The sequence below is a fragment of the Oryctolagus cuniculus genome, chromosome 13 (genome assembly GCF_051225735.1).
Source record: "Oryctolagus cuniculus isolate XC-2025 breed Fujian yellow rabbit chromosome 13, ASM5122573v1, whole genome shotgun sequence".
Lineage (NCBI taxonomy): Eukaryota > Metazoa > Chordata > Mammalia > Lagomorpha > Leporidae > Oryctolagus > Oryctolagus cuniculus.
Genome location: NC_142879.1, coordinates 60,403,321 through 60,418,734, shown reverse-complemented (window position 1 = coordinate 60,418,734; position 15,414 = coordinate 60,403,321). Strand labels below are relative to the sequence as shown.

General features: G+C 38.3%; 1 protein-coding gene across 8 annotated transcripts in view; it reads left to right on the top strand.

Moving 5' to 3' along the window:
* Nucleotides 1–15,414, top strand: part of RYR2 (ryanodine receptor 2) — a 772,754-nt gene that overhangs the window by 377,288 nt on the left and 380,052 nt on the right. For all 8 annotated transcript variants that reach the window (NM_001082757.1, XM_089311247.1, XM_089311246.1 and 5 more), the window contains 1 exon segment: nucleotides 8,359–8,480. In NM_001082757.1, coding sequence (NP_001076226.1) covers nucleotides 8,359–8,480 — 122 coding nt within the window.

Genomic DNA, 15,414 nt, shown 5'->3' with positions numbered 1-15,414 from the left:
TTTCTTTCTTTAAGATTTTGTAATTCTCATCATAGAGATCTTTGACATGCGTGGTTAAGTTTGTTACAAGGTATTTGATTGTTTTTGTGGCTGTTGTGAATGGGACTGATCTTATAAGTTCTTTGTCAGCCATTGCATTGCCTGTGTATACAAAGGCTGTTGATTTTTGTGCATTGATTTTATATTCTGCTACTTTGCCAAACTCTCTGTGTTCCAATAGTCTCTTAGTAGAGTACTTTGGATCCCCTAAGTAAAGAATCATACCATCAGCAAAAAGGGATAATTTGATTTCTTCCTTCCCAATTTGTATCCCTTTAATTTCTTTTTCTTGCCTAATGGCTCTGGCTAAAACTTCCAGAACTATATTGAATAGCAGTGGTGAGAGTGGGCATCCCTGTCTGGTACCAGATCTCAGTGGAAATGCTTCCAACTTTTCCCAATTCAATAGAATACTGGCCATGGGCTTTTCATAGATTGCTTTGATTGTATTGAGGAATGTTCCTTCCAAACCCAGTTTGCTTGGAGTTTTCATCATGAAAGGGTGTTGTATTTTATCGAATGCTTTCTCTGCGTCTATTGAGATAATCATATGGTTTTTCTTCTGCAGTCTGTTAATGTGGTGTATCACATTGATTGATTTGCAAATGTTGACCCATCCCTGCATACCAGGGATAAATCCCACTTGGTCTGGGTGGATGATCTTTCTGATGTGTTGTTGCATTCTATTGGGCAGAATTGTATTGAGGATTTTTGTGTCTATGTTCATCAGGGAAATTGGTCTAATTCTCTTTCTCTGCTGCATCTTTTTCAGGTTTAGGAATTAAGGTGATGCTGGTTTCATAGACAGAATTTGGGAGGATTCCCTCTTTTTCGATTGTTCTGAATAGTTTGAGAAGAGTTGGAGTTAGTACTTCTTTAAATGTCTGGTAGAATTGAGCAGTGAATCCATCTGGTCCTGGGCTTTTCTTTGTTGGGAGGGCCTTTATTACTGTTTCAATTTCTGTCTCAGTTATGGGTCTGTTTAGGTTTCTATGTTTTCCTGGTTCAATTTAGCTAGGTTGCATGTGTCCAGGAATCTGTCCATTTCTGATAGATTCCCAGTTTGCTGTCATACAACTCTTTGTAGTAATTTCTGATGACATTTTTTATTTCTGTGGTGTCTGTTGTTACGTTTCCTTTTTCATCTCTGATTTTATTGATTTGTGTCTTCTCTCTCCTCTTTTTAGTTAGTTGGGCCAATGGTGTGTTAAATTTTGATTATCTTTTCAAAAAAACCAGCTCTTCATTTTGTTGATATTTTGTAATTTTTAATTTAATTCTGTTAATTTCTTCTCTAATTTTAATTATTTGTCCTCTCCTAATAGTTTTTGTTTTGGTTTCCTGTAGTTTTTCTAGATCCTAGAGATGAATTGATAGCTCATTTATTTGGTGCTTTTCCAGTTTCTTGATGTAGGCACCTGTTGCTATAAACTTTCCTCTTAACACTGCTTTGCTGTATCCTGTAAGTTTTGATATGTTCTGTTGTTATCTTCATTTGCTTCCAGAAAGTTTTTAATTTCCTTTTGATTTATCCTATGACCCAGTGTTCATTTAGGAGCTTGTTGTTTAGTCTTCATGTGTTTGCATATGCTCTAGGGGTTCCTGAGTTGCTGATTTCTAGCTTCATTCCATTGTGGTCTGAGATGATGTATGGCATGATTTAGATTCTTTTGAATTTGCTGAGACTTGCTTTATTGTCTAGTATGTGGTCAATCCTAGAGTAGGTTCCATGTACTGCTGAGAAGAATGATTATTCTTTAAGTGTAGGATGAAAAATTTTTTAGATATCTGTTAGATCCATTTGGTCTATAGTGTCGATTAAATCTGCTGTTTCTTTGTTGGTTTTCTGTCTGGTTGATCTGTTCATTGCTGAAAGTGGAGTATTAAAGTTCCCCAATACTAATGTATCGGAATCTAAGTCTCCCTTTAATTTCCTTAACATATCTTTTAAGTAACCCAGTGCCCTGTAATTAGGTGCATATACATTTATAATAGTTACATCTTTTTGTTGAATTAATCACTTAATCATTATATAGTGCCCCTCTTTGTCTCTCCTAACAGTTTGTGTGTTAAAGTTTTTCTGATATTAAGATGGCTACACCAGCTCTTTTTTGGTTTCTGTTGGCATGGAATATCTTTTACAACCTTTCACTTTCAGTTTGCATGCAGATAGGTACATTAATTTAAATATACAAGTCCCTGTATGTATTTGGTATTTGTGAATCATTCCTTATTGTGGGGAGCAACTCGGACTATACTGTTACTGGAATTAAGACTTATTCTATGCATCTGCTCTCCCACTGTGGGGAGCAGCTCGGACTATATTGTTACTGGAATTAAGACTTATTCTATGCATCTGCTCTCCCACAATATGGCGCTGGGAGAGGAGAAAACAGCTTCTACGCAGCTGCCTCCAGTTCAACCAATAAACTGTAGGACCTACTCCTGATTGGAGGAGAGCAGCGTACTCGGCGTGTGGGCAGCCGAGTTAGGATTGGCGGAGGAGGACTACAAAGGAGGAGAGAGACGGCATGCACCAGGAACATCTAAGGGGAACATCTAGCTGGAGGAACACCCGTGCAGCCCCCGAGAGACCCGGCCGGCGGTGTGCCGCTCCCCTGCGGAAGTGGGGAATGTGGCCAGGGGGAACTGCCCTTCCACGGAGGTGGAAGGGATAGTAGCCAACCCGGGAAGAACCAGCAGCAAACCCGGGGAGGGCCGAGCAGACAAAAGAACAACGCAGGGTTCAGTGTTGCTCCTCCACGAAGAGGGGGAGCGACATAATGGTGCCGTGACTCGGATATGAAGCCTAGGCAGGGCTTGGTGTCGTTCCTCCACGAAGAGGAGGAGCGACATAATGGTGCCGTGACTCGGATAGGAAACCTAGCTCGGATAGGAAACCTGACTCGGATAGGAAACCTAGGGCAGATAGGAAACTTAGGAGGGAAGAAACGGGAAGAAGTGGAAAATATCGGAGAGAGAGACTAGCAAAGAGCCTAGGTGCCGGAAGAAGCTATTGAAAGCCTAGGCATAGACTCGGATATGGACTGTGGGAAAGAAGTTAGGATTGAAAGCGAAAGTGAAAGCTTTCATAGACTTGGATGCGGACTATGGCGGGGAAGCTAGGAGATTGAAAGCGAAAGTGAAACCTGGAGGAGGCTTGGACTCGGATATGGACTGTGGGAAAGAAGTTAGGATTTAAAGTGAAAGCAAGAAGAAACTTAGACTTAGATACGGACTGCAGGTTGAAAGTGAAAGTGAAACCTAGAAGAAACTTAGACTCGGATACGGACTGTGGGGAGAAGCCAGGAGAAATGAGGGAGGAATATTGTTGGAAGAAAACTTAGGGAAGCATACTGGGTAGAGAAAAATGTTAGGGAGGATGAAGCCGCGAGTGCAGGCCGAGGCGGAAACGTAAGCCACCTTGGAATTCTTCAAGTCACCCCAGGGAGCAAGAGGCGAAGATCTGGAACCAGAGACGTGGGCCGCCAGGTTGGAATTCGCCAGGTTAGTCCGGGGAACTTGGATTGAATACTAGTGGCTGAGACGTAAGCTATGCTGTGTGACTCGCGGAAGCCGCTGCGTGCAGAGAGAGCACGGGGCGTGAATAGATAAGGAACGCGGGGCTGGTGCAAGGCCGTGGTGCGGGTGTGAAGTGCATGGAGACCGCGGAGCGTGCGCGCAGAGCCGGGAACCCGCCGGCGGGGCGAGGCGCCGGGAAGCCGCGCAGAGCCGTGAAGCTGCCGCGGGGCGAGGTGCCGAGAAGCAGCCTCGGGGCGAGCGCCACCGGGAAGCCACAGGGATAAGAGAAACAGAAGTTTAGAAGTAAAAGGAGAGAAATAGGAATGCTGGAAGATAGAAGTAAAATGGGAGAAATAGGAATGCCTGGAGATAGAGAAATAGAGAAATAGAGAGGCCTCCCTACAACACTGCAATGTGAGAGCTTGGATTCGGTCTGCCTGATTAGGGAAGTGGTGAGCACCTGCGGGCGGCTAGCAGCTTATGCACCGCAGGTCACCGAAGACAGGCACATTATCAACACCAATAAGTCACCCCACAACATGGCAATGAGAGAGCTTGGATTCGGTCTGCCTGATTAAGGCGGTAAGCACCAGCAAGCAGCTCGACCAGAGTATGAGCTGCAGGTCACCGAAGATAGGCACGAATCAACACCAATAAGCCTCCCCACAATATGGCAATGAGAAGGCTTGGATTCGGTTTGCCTGATTGTTAGGGCTTGTAAGCCCCTGCAGTCAGAGCAGAGCATGCGCTGCGGGGCACCGAACACAGGCACGCATCAGCGCCTAAAAACCTCCTCACAACATGGCGAAGAGAGGACCTGGATTCGGTTTGCCTGATTGATAGGACTTGTAAGAACCTGTGGCAACTCTAGCAAGCAGAGCAGAGTGTGTGCCGCGGGACACCGAAGACAGGCGCGTATCAACGCCAAAAAATAAAAAGAAAGGGGGATCTGTGGGGAGCAACTCAGACTAGACTAAGTTACTGGAATTAAGACTTATTCTATGCATCTGCTCTCCCACTGTGGGGAGCAGCTCGGACTATATTGTTACTGGAATTAAGACTTATTCTATGCATCTGCTCTCCCACAATATGGCGCTGGGAGAGGAGAAAACAGCTTCTACGCAGCTGCCTCCAGTTCAACCAATAAACTGTAGGACCTACTCCTGATTGGAGGAGAGCAGCGTACTCGGCGTGTGGGCAGCCGAGTTAGGATTGGCGGAGGAGGACTACAAAGGAGGAGAGAGACGGCATGCACCAGGAACATCTAAGGGGAACATCTAGCTGGAGGAACACCCGTGCAGCCCCCGAGAGACCCGGCCGGCGGTGTGCCGCTCCCCTGCGGAAGTGGGGAATGTGGCCAGGGGGAACTGCCCTTCCACGGAGGTGGAAGGGATAGTAGCCAACCCGGGAAGAACCAGCAGCAAACCCGGGGAGGGCCGAGCAGACAAAAGAACAACGCAGGGTTCAGTGTTGCTCCTCCACGAAGAGGGGGAGCGACATAATGGTGCCGTGACTCGGATATGAAGCCTAGGCAGGGCTTGGTGTCGTTCCTCCACGAAGAGGGGGAGCGACACCTTATTTTCTACAGCTGAACCTTACTGATGTAAAACTTATGGAAAATTCAAATACAAGGTAAACAACAATTAGACAAATAGTACAGTGAGTCCCTGTGTATCCATCATTCAGCTTCAACATTGTTTTCTCACTATTGTTTCTATTACATTTCTGTCCCTTTGCCATGCCCCAGTAGATTATTAATGTCTAATTTTTAGTATTTGCAGATGTCATTGAATTGTGCAAATTTAACTGTAGAGTTCTGCCAGTGGGTGTAATGTAGTGACCCCACACACTTCTCTAAACATGGAACATTTCCATTTCCACAGAAATTCCTTCTCAGATTAGTCCTGCTACCTTTGTCCAGGACATTGTTCTTATGATCTTTTCCCACCATAGATTGTTTTTTGTGATGTGGAACCTCAATATAAATGAAATTATACAGCTTGTACTCTTTTGTATGTGGCTTATTTAACCAACATTTCTCTGCTTTGTTCTGTTTGGGACCAAAATACTGAAGAGAAAGAAGGAGAAACAGAAAGCAGGAGATCTCCCATTTACTAGTTCACTTCCCATATGTCAACAACAAACAGGGATGGGTCAGTCTTAAGCCAAGAGCTTGGAATTCCATATGGGTTTCCCATCTGTTTGGTTGGGCTACCTCCTTATTGTGGGGCATCTTCTGCTGCTTTTTCAGGCACATTAGCAGGGAGCTGGATCAGAAGTTTAGTAACCTGGACTTGAACTGGTTCTTACATGGAATGCCAACTTCACAGGCAGCAACTTAACCTATTGTATCACAATGCAGCCCCCATGATGAACGTCTGATTGAAATTTCTTTCTTTTTTTTTAAGATTATTTATTTATTTGAAAATCAGAGTTACATAGATAGAGAAGGAGAGGCAGAGAGAGAGAGAGAGGGAGGGAGGGAGGGAAGTACTCCATCTGCTGGTTCACTCCCCAGCTGGTTACAATGGCCAGAGCTATGCCATCTGAAACCAGGAGCCAGGAACTTCTCCTGGGTCCAGGGGCCCAAGGAACTGGGCCATCTTCTGCTTTCCCAGGCCATAGCAGAGAGCTGGATAGGAAGTGGAGTAGCTGAGACTTGAACTGGCACCCATATGGGATGCTGGCTCTGCAGGCAGCAGCTTTACCTGCTATGCCACAGCACTGGCCCCATGAAATTTATTTCTATCTTTACAAAAATATGTGACTACAAGTTAACATTTCAAACAATATTTCTTCCATAGCCATACATCATTGTCAACTTTTAATAAAAAATGTGAGAAAAATGTAATGCCTAATGAGAGCTTTCAGAAAGTAATGTGAGTTAAGAATATTGTTTTAATTCTTTCTTTTTTTATGATTCATGAAATCTATTGACTTTTTTAGTTATAGAAGAAATAATCTAATTAAAATCTCTACTTTGTACTGAATACTGCTTCTAGAATTGCCCACTCTATTGGACCCTTGTGGGTAGACTTCAGTGTGGCCATGACATAGGAGGATGTCCCCAATCTTGACCTCTTAATTTTTCTGAACTTCCCACGTAGCTGATGTCTTCAGGGCTTTTTATTTTTCAAGAAAGGCATGTCGGTGGTATACGTCACAAATTTTTACATATTTTAAAAATGACTTTCTGTTGCCATTTCATATAAATAAAACTTGGGTACTTGAAATGTCTCAGTCATTTATAGTTTTTATATGGTTCTTAGATGTAATATTTATGTTTTGTTGTAGAAATAAATACTTCCTGGTTATAGAATGATGTTCATATCCATGAGGTATTAAAAAATCAGTTTTATATCACATAAGCTTTTTTGAAAAACCAGCTGAAGAACTCACATTTATGAAATGCATCTGGAACCAAGGGCTTGTCATCTAAACATAACTATATGTTTTTGAAATTGAGAGAAGTATTGCTCAGCCACATCCTGGGTTTCCATTGTTGTGCCATTTTCATTTGCTGGTTTCTTTCTCAGTAATATGGCTAGTTCCTTTTCTCTGGGCAGGCCATCTTTCTGCTGAGTGTGCTCATCAATGACTGTCTCCACCTTCTGCTTCTCAAGTGTGTTTCTATACCACTCGTTTTGACGTTTTTAAAAGTGCTGTTCTATTTTTAAACCCTTTCAGTGCCTTTGGAATTTTAGTTTTCTTGTGGATTTTGTTATTATTATCTCACCTTTTTATCTTAGCTCACTGTTATTTCGTCTCTTCTGGTTGCTAATTCATCTCAGGGTATTTTCTCATTGTGAATTTTCACTCCAAGTTTGGTAGATGTCATAACTTCTTGCATCTTAAATACAGTTGATATTGTTTTCATATTAAAGTAGTCTCTAATTTTACTTGATTTAACTATGCAAAAAATAAGCAGTGATTGCTGAATTTTAACAATTAAAGGACATAAAACCCATGTTTTAGGGGTTGGTGCTATGGTGTAGTGTGTAAAACCTCCGCTTGCAGTGCTGGCATCCCATATGGACACTGGGTTGCCCACATCCCATGTTGAGTGTCTAGATTCTGTACCACCTTCTCTTCTGCTTGAGCTTGTTGCATAGTCACACCTAGGGAGGCAGCAGGTGATGGCTCAAGTGTTTGGATCTCTGTCATCCATGTGGGAGACCTGGTTTGAATTCCTAGCTTCTGGCTTTGGCCTGGCACAGCTCTGTCTTCTGCAGGCATTTGAAGAGTAAACTGATAGATGGGTGATATCTCTCTGTCTTTCTCTTTGCCATTCAAATAAATAAATAAGGAAATGTTTTCTCTTTCCTGTTATACTTTCAGTGAGTTAAAATATATTAAAATGTAATAAAAATATGAAAAGTGAGAGAGATTAATTAGTACACACACACTCCTTACAATACAAGCATCATTTAGAAGCATCATTTAGTGCTTTTTGATTAAGCAGCAGTCTGTGTTCAAAATTACTACATCACTTGTATGCCAATGTGATGTTTTCTTACTACTTTGTTCACAGTATGCCTTGGCTATGGATCATTCATTGAACATAGATCTCATTTGTTTTGCTCAATTCAGTACATTTATTGAATCATTCTTCAAAACTATAACTGAATGAATTTGTATTAAATACCTAGTTTGTGTGGGAACCTGTTCATATAATTTTATCTGAACACAATGGGTACCTATCTTTTTCTTTGTTTTACTGTTATCCTCACCTTTAGGAGTACACATCTTCTGAAAAGAGATATTGGAAATAATGGCATCATTTCTGTCTTCAAACAGGCCATTATGCACCATGAAGGCCACATGGATGATGGTTTAAATTTATCTAGATCTCAGCATGAAGAATCACGCACAGCACGAGTCATCCGGAGCACAGTCTTCCTTTTCAATAGATTTATAAGGTACTTTTTCTTTTGGTATTGTGCTTGTTTGATATTTTATTTTCATTTCCTTGTTGGATTTATAAACAGACATTTCTAAAATATAGCACAGTCATAAGTATCAGACTGTTTGGTTGGTCAACAGAACTTAAGAATGATGTTAATTAAACAATTTCATGTTTTTTTAATTAACTTCTAAAAAAGGAATATGATTTTAGAAATTTTATGTATAGCTTGTAATTGGAAACTACATGTCCATATGCTGGGTCTATTTAATTCCATTTTATATTGAGGCTAATAATCCTCAAAACTTGAATTTCAAGTTGTATAAAAACAATGAAATTATTCTTGCATTAACAAAGTTTTCCTCTTAATATTGGAAACAATGACATACACGCAAAGAAAACTTGTTAAAGTGTTTTTTGTTAATATTATAGCAGTATAAATCTGCACTGTGATGGATTTATGTTACTTAAAATTTTGCAAGTTCAATGGAGAAAATTTATGTTATGTAATTTAATATAATTGTATGTATATTATACTCACATATAGTATTTACTTACAAATTTATAACAGTGCATATACAATATAAAAGTTTAGAACAGTAAATATGGTTGATATATAAAAATACATTTCTTAAACAAGAAATAATAAATATATATATTATTATTTTGCTGGAGAATTGTGAAAATGGATATGTTTCATATTTGTTAACCCCATTTCATCACTCTTTTTGTTTTGTAATTTCCCCTGTTATTTGATAATGTTTCTATTAGGCTGTTATGAGATTTGGTTATATTAGAAATATTAATTTCATGTCATCATATGTAAATTTCAAATATTTTTCCCAACGTAGTGGTTTGGAAAAGAATTTTACAGTATTTTTCATAGTAGTTAAAACAAGAGATTTTTTTGGTTCTCTAACATATAAAAAGACCTTCCCCATCTAAGATTACACTAACATTCAGTTATATATTTTCTGTTTCTTTTATAAACCATCCCACTCTATGTGTGTGGTTGTGTAAGCAAAGGCTGTGCAGAACATTCATTTGCATCATTTCCTAAGCACTTATACTATTTCTCTGTTTCATCTACTTTGTGTGATATTAACACAGCTACTCTAGCTCTTCGTTTTTCTTTGATACTGGCTTTGTTTGTCTTTATGAATTATCTTAATTTTATCTCTTTTTGTCCTTAAATTGTATTAGGCAATATGTAGTTATAGATAAGCTATATTAAGCAATTTGTGATGTTCTTGTATTTAAGCAGTATACATAGTTAATTATTGCTTTTTTATCCAATTAGATAATCACTGTTTTTAATTGTGTTTATTTCCATTGATATATTAGGTTTAACAATGCCATTTTATTGTTGGTTTTATACTAGGGTACTTCAAAAAGTTCAAATTAAAACATAAATTTGTTTTGATGCAAAAACTTTTGAAATCCATGTATAGATTTTTCTTTGCTTTTTTTTAATGGGCAAAAGATTAATGACTTTTTTTAATATATGTTTTTGTTTATTTGAGAGGCAGAGTTACAGACAGAGAAAGGAACACAGAGAGAAAGGTCTTCCATCCACTGGTTCACTCCCCAAATGGCTGCAGTGGCTGAAGCTGGGCAGATCTAAAACCACGAGCCAGGAGCTTCTAGGTCCCCCGACGTGGATGCAGGGGCCCAAGCCCTTGGGCCATCATCTGCTGCTTTCCCAGGCATTTTACCAAGGAGCCAGATTGGAAGTGGAGCAGCTGGGACTGAAACTAGCACCCATATGGAATGCTGGTTTCACAGCTGGAGGCTTAACCTGCTATGCCACAATGCCATCCCAATGTATAGATTTTATAGCACACATTTTCCATGAACCTTTAAAAGATCCCTTGTATTTGACCTAACTGCATTTGTCCATTTTCCTTCTTTGAGTTTGAATGTTTTCTATGACTTCATATTATCTCCATTGTTGACTTATTAGCTATAACTATTCATTTTTTATTTCAGTGCTTGCTTGAGGCTTGTAGCATCCATCTTTAACTTCCCAGTCTACCTTTTACGTTTTTTTTTTTTTTTTTTTTTTTTTTTATCACTTTACAAGTAGTATAAGAACATTGTGGTAGTAATCTTACCTTCTAGTGCTGGTACTGTTTTTGTCGTATATTTTACTTGTATAGATTTTATAAGCTCCATTTTGCATTTTTATCCTTTCTCTATGAATAGCCAATTGATTTTAAATAATTTTAAGTAATAATAAGCACACATTACCAATTCAGGTGTTTTTTTATTCCTTTCGTGGGATTCCTTGTTCCTTTAAAAATAATTTCCTTCTTCTTGAAGGACTTCTTTTAGCATATTTTTAAGGTGGGACAAAAGAATGGAATTCTGTCAGATCTATATATCTGAAAATATCATTATTTTGCCTTCATTTCAAATGATGTTTTTGATGGGCATAACAGTCAAGGATGACAGTTTGGAGAGTTGATTTTTCTACTTTTGATGATTATATTTTTTGCTTCTTTTCATGCCAGGGCATTTCTGACTAGTTGTCCTCATTATGAATTTCTTAGGTGCTGGATATTTTTGTATTCCTGCAAGTACTCTTCAGATTTTTTTTTTCTGCAGTGCATTTAAGTTACTTGGAAATAGTATAATTCTTTTGGGTCTGGCTTTTAATATTTTTTTTTTTTTTTTGCTTTTTTGGTAGGCAAAGCAGTGTTTACTCTGTGGCTAATTTGTTGTCTACTACTGAGGCAAGATCCTCTGTGCAGTCTAACAAAAGCCAAGTGAATCATGAGATTTTCCATATTGGCTAGTGGACACAGGCATTATTTCAGTTCCTGTCTGCAGGCCAGTTATTGTTTCCTTTAATCTTACAAGAGGTTCTGTGCCCTCATTCTGGTAGATTTCTCACATGATGGGCTGGCTAGCATTCTGCTGTATATTTGAGGATATCTACTTTAGATTCTCTTTTATTTTGCTTTTCCTCTGTGGTACTGTGTCTGTGTGCTAGCTTCCTCAAGTGGTCCATTTGCTTAGCAGTGTCCTTCAACTCAGAGAGTTCTGCATATCACATCTGCCCTGCATTCTCTAAGTGCTCGCCTGGTCTGGAAATTCTTCAAGGCAGCACACTTGGAGTTGTAGGGCTCACTTTGTTTGTTTCTCATCTGTCAGGAATTCCTTTATTCTTTAGAATTCATTTATTCTATAGAATGTCCTTTATTCTTTGATATCCATTGTCCTATAAGAGATGTTTTATTTTTATACCTATATATTTGCCAGTTTTTGGATTGTTTTAGAAGAGAGGGTAAAACCTGTTGCTGTCACTTTATTTTGGCAATGCTTATTTACAGATGAGAGTCGTTTCATTTAGCAGATGTAGTCTAGGGTCTCTTTGCTAATTTTGCATTGATATTTTTTCTCTTTTAGATTTCCTTCTCATTACAAGTCTATCAGACATATCCCATCTTTTCCTGAGTTATCCAGTATCCACTTTTTTAAAAAGATTTATTTTTATTTGAAAGACAGAGTTAGAGAGAGGTAGAGTCAGAGACAGAGAGAGAGAGGGAGAGGGAGAGAGGTCTTCAATCTGCTGATTCACTCCCCAAGTGGCCACAGCAGCTGGACCTGAACCTATCTGAAGTCAGGAGCCAGAAGCTTCTTCCAGGTCTCCCATGTGTGTGCAGGGGTCCAAGTACTTGGGCCATCTTCTATGGCTTTCTCAGGCCATAGCAGAGAGCTGGAAGAGGATAAGCCAGGACTAGAACCAGTGCCTGTATGGGTTGCCAGGGCTTCAGGCCTGGGCTTTAACCCACTGCTGCATAGTGCAGCCCCATCTAATATCTAATTTTAGCACTGTCTCTCTCCGGTGTGAATTCTTAGCAAATGCCATGGTTGAACACAAAACTCTGTTTCCTTCTCTTATATTTAACTGACCATATCACACATATATCTTTTAAATTAAAAATTTAATTAAACTTTGATCTTATTGCCCCCTTTCTGTTCTGGTATATTTGCCCTTAGATATATTTAACTCCAACAACAGTCATGTTTATATATTTATATATAATATATATATATTTATATATAAATGAATTTATAAAGTGAATTTTACTTATATCTCATTATATAGCCTTTTAGAAGCCCTGAATTTATATAATTCCCTAATATATTCAGACACATTTTAGCTGTTAAAAATTTATTAACAATAATTTTATATATTTATGGGCTCCAGTATGACATCACACTACACATATATGTTGTATACTTATCAAAACAGGGTCATCAACTTTCTCCTTCTTTTGACCTTGAAAGAAACTTGTAGCTTCTTTGTTCTATTTGTTCATAAAATGTATGCAGGTTATTGTGAACATTAGTCTCCTTACAGTGATGTATAACACTGTAAATATATATATATATATATATATATAAAAAACACTGTAAATATTTTTTAAGACTAGGGAACAAAAAGAAGTCGAAAAGAGCCAAATCAAGATTGGAAAATAAGTGTTTCATGATTTCTGTGGAAAATCTCACTGGACTTGTTTGATGAGAATGAGCAGGAGCATTGTTCTGATGGAGAAGAACTCCCTCAGGAGTCTTCCCCAGGCATCTTTCTGCTAAAGCTTTGGCTCACTTTCTCAAGACACTCTCTTAATAAGCAGGTGCTATCATTCTTTGACTCCACAGGAAGTCACCTAGCAAAAATGCCTTGAGCAGCCCAATAACCTGTTGCCTTCTCTTTTGCTCTTGACCGTCTGCTTTTGCTTCGGATAGACCATGTGTACCACTTGATAGCCATTGCTTTCCTCAGTGCAGCTATTTCTATCAAGCATCAATGATTTTAGTATTCTTCCAGCCAAATTTACCATAAATTTGATGTTTATTCATGTTTGATGTGTGTTCAATTTTAACAGATTTCATGTTGCTCTATGGAGGCTCTTTTTAAACTATCTTATCCTTTTTAGTGCCTTAATCTAGATTCCGATCAGATGTTACAATAAAGTAGTACAATTTATTTTAATGAATGAACATATTTTGATGAATAAACTTTGGTGAAACCCATTTACAATTTTTATATAATATGCGTTTTCCATGATTTTTTTGAGGATCCTGTGTGTGTATGTATTTGAGAAAGAGGAGGAGGGAGACTTTTTTCCCCTAGAGACATTCATGAATACAATGTTCTTGAAGTAAATGAGAGAAGGGAGGAGTCTGTGTTTCCTATGCAGTAATATGGTTTAGTTTTTAAATTATAAATTATAGAGATGAAATTCACCCTTTAATTTTTGCTCTAACAATATGATTCTGCCACACTGGGTTTTCTGAATTATTTTTTCCTCTTTTTTTTGGTCCTAAGTGAATTAAGATAATAAATGCCTTTTCATTAGATCAAAGCTCTAAAATTAGCATAATTAAATACTTTTAGAATTTTCCATGACATTTATTCTGACAAAACAGCTCTTAGAATGGAATTGAATGGTTAAATTTCTGAAGACTGATGTGTTTATTTCAACTTCATAACCTAACAACTGGCTTCACTGTTATTTTTCCTGTAGATTTGAAGATGCAGGTATACTTGAATCACTTTTGAATTTCATTCAGTTTGGTGTGATGAACATTGAGTTTGAATTTTTTATATGTGATTTGACTAAAGTTAATGGGATAAAGTGTTTAGAAAAGACATACTTCATTGCATATGAATTTTCATTTTAAAGTAAGGAAATTACTATTTGGAAAAATCATTTCTGTTAGCTTTTGGGCAGAGATGAACATAGGGAATAGATGAATTGATGAACTCTAATGCTATAACTGATAAGGAATTTGAGGTGAAAACATTGCATTAGCTGGCACAGTCTTCTATTTCTGCTGCTTAATAAAGGTGAATCCAAGTATTCCAAAATTATTAGTGAATTTTGTGTAAATAATAATGCATTTTAAATATTGTTTTGAGCATTATAAAGTCAAATCCAGTCTAATTCTCTTTAGTAAATTTTTATTTATTTTTATTTATTTGAAGAGCCAAGTGGCACAGAACCAGAAGGATGGAGACAGAGATTCTCTGTCTACTGGTCATTCCCCAAATGCCCGCAATATCTGGGGCTTGGGACTCAATCTGCATCTCCATGTGGGTGGCAGGGGGCAAGTACCTGATCCATCATCCTCTGCCTCCCATGATGTCACCAGGAGAAAGCTGGAATCAAAAGTGCAGCAAACCAAGGTTGCTCTGATATGGGATGCAGGCATCCCAAGTGGCATCCTAACCACTATGGCAAACACTCATCCTCAACTAAGACTTTTATTGTCTTTTGAAACATAAATTCCAGTGTATCAGAAAAGTAGTTAAAAACATTACTTTGGAACAAAATATTACCATCCATTGTTGCTGATGCAGAGAGCAGGCATGGAAGTACAGTAAGTTAGCTATTGCATTTTTCATGACTAATAAATTAACACATTTACATTCATAATATGTTTTCCCTCAAAGGCTAGAAAGCATATCATCATGTAGTTTCTTAATGTAGTTTTAAAATTTGTGTATTTCAGATAATAGAGCATTTAGAATATTTTGTTTAGTAGTTAGTAACCAAATTTTCTAGATAATTTATTTTTAACTGGCAGAAAATAAACAAATGGTAAGCTAGTGTGAATGATAGCAAAACTTAATAAACTCTTTTCGAAAAGTCAACTAATAGCAAGCAAAGCTCAGAGTTGTGGATCTGGAACAGTGCAGCTGAAACCTGAAAGTGTGCAATGTTTGATAGTGACAAGCAGTTGGTTTCGAAGTAGTTAGAGTTTTGGTTTTGTAGGCATTGATTCCTTGGTCTAATAGGTTTTTCTCTACGTGAATGGCTCCAGACACTGATTTTATAACATAACATTATACATACATTACATGATACACGGGTTCTGATATGAATGTATTCATTATTGCTGCCTGAGGAAAAGCCAAATCTGTCTTGTATGTC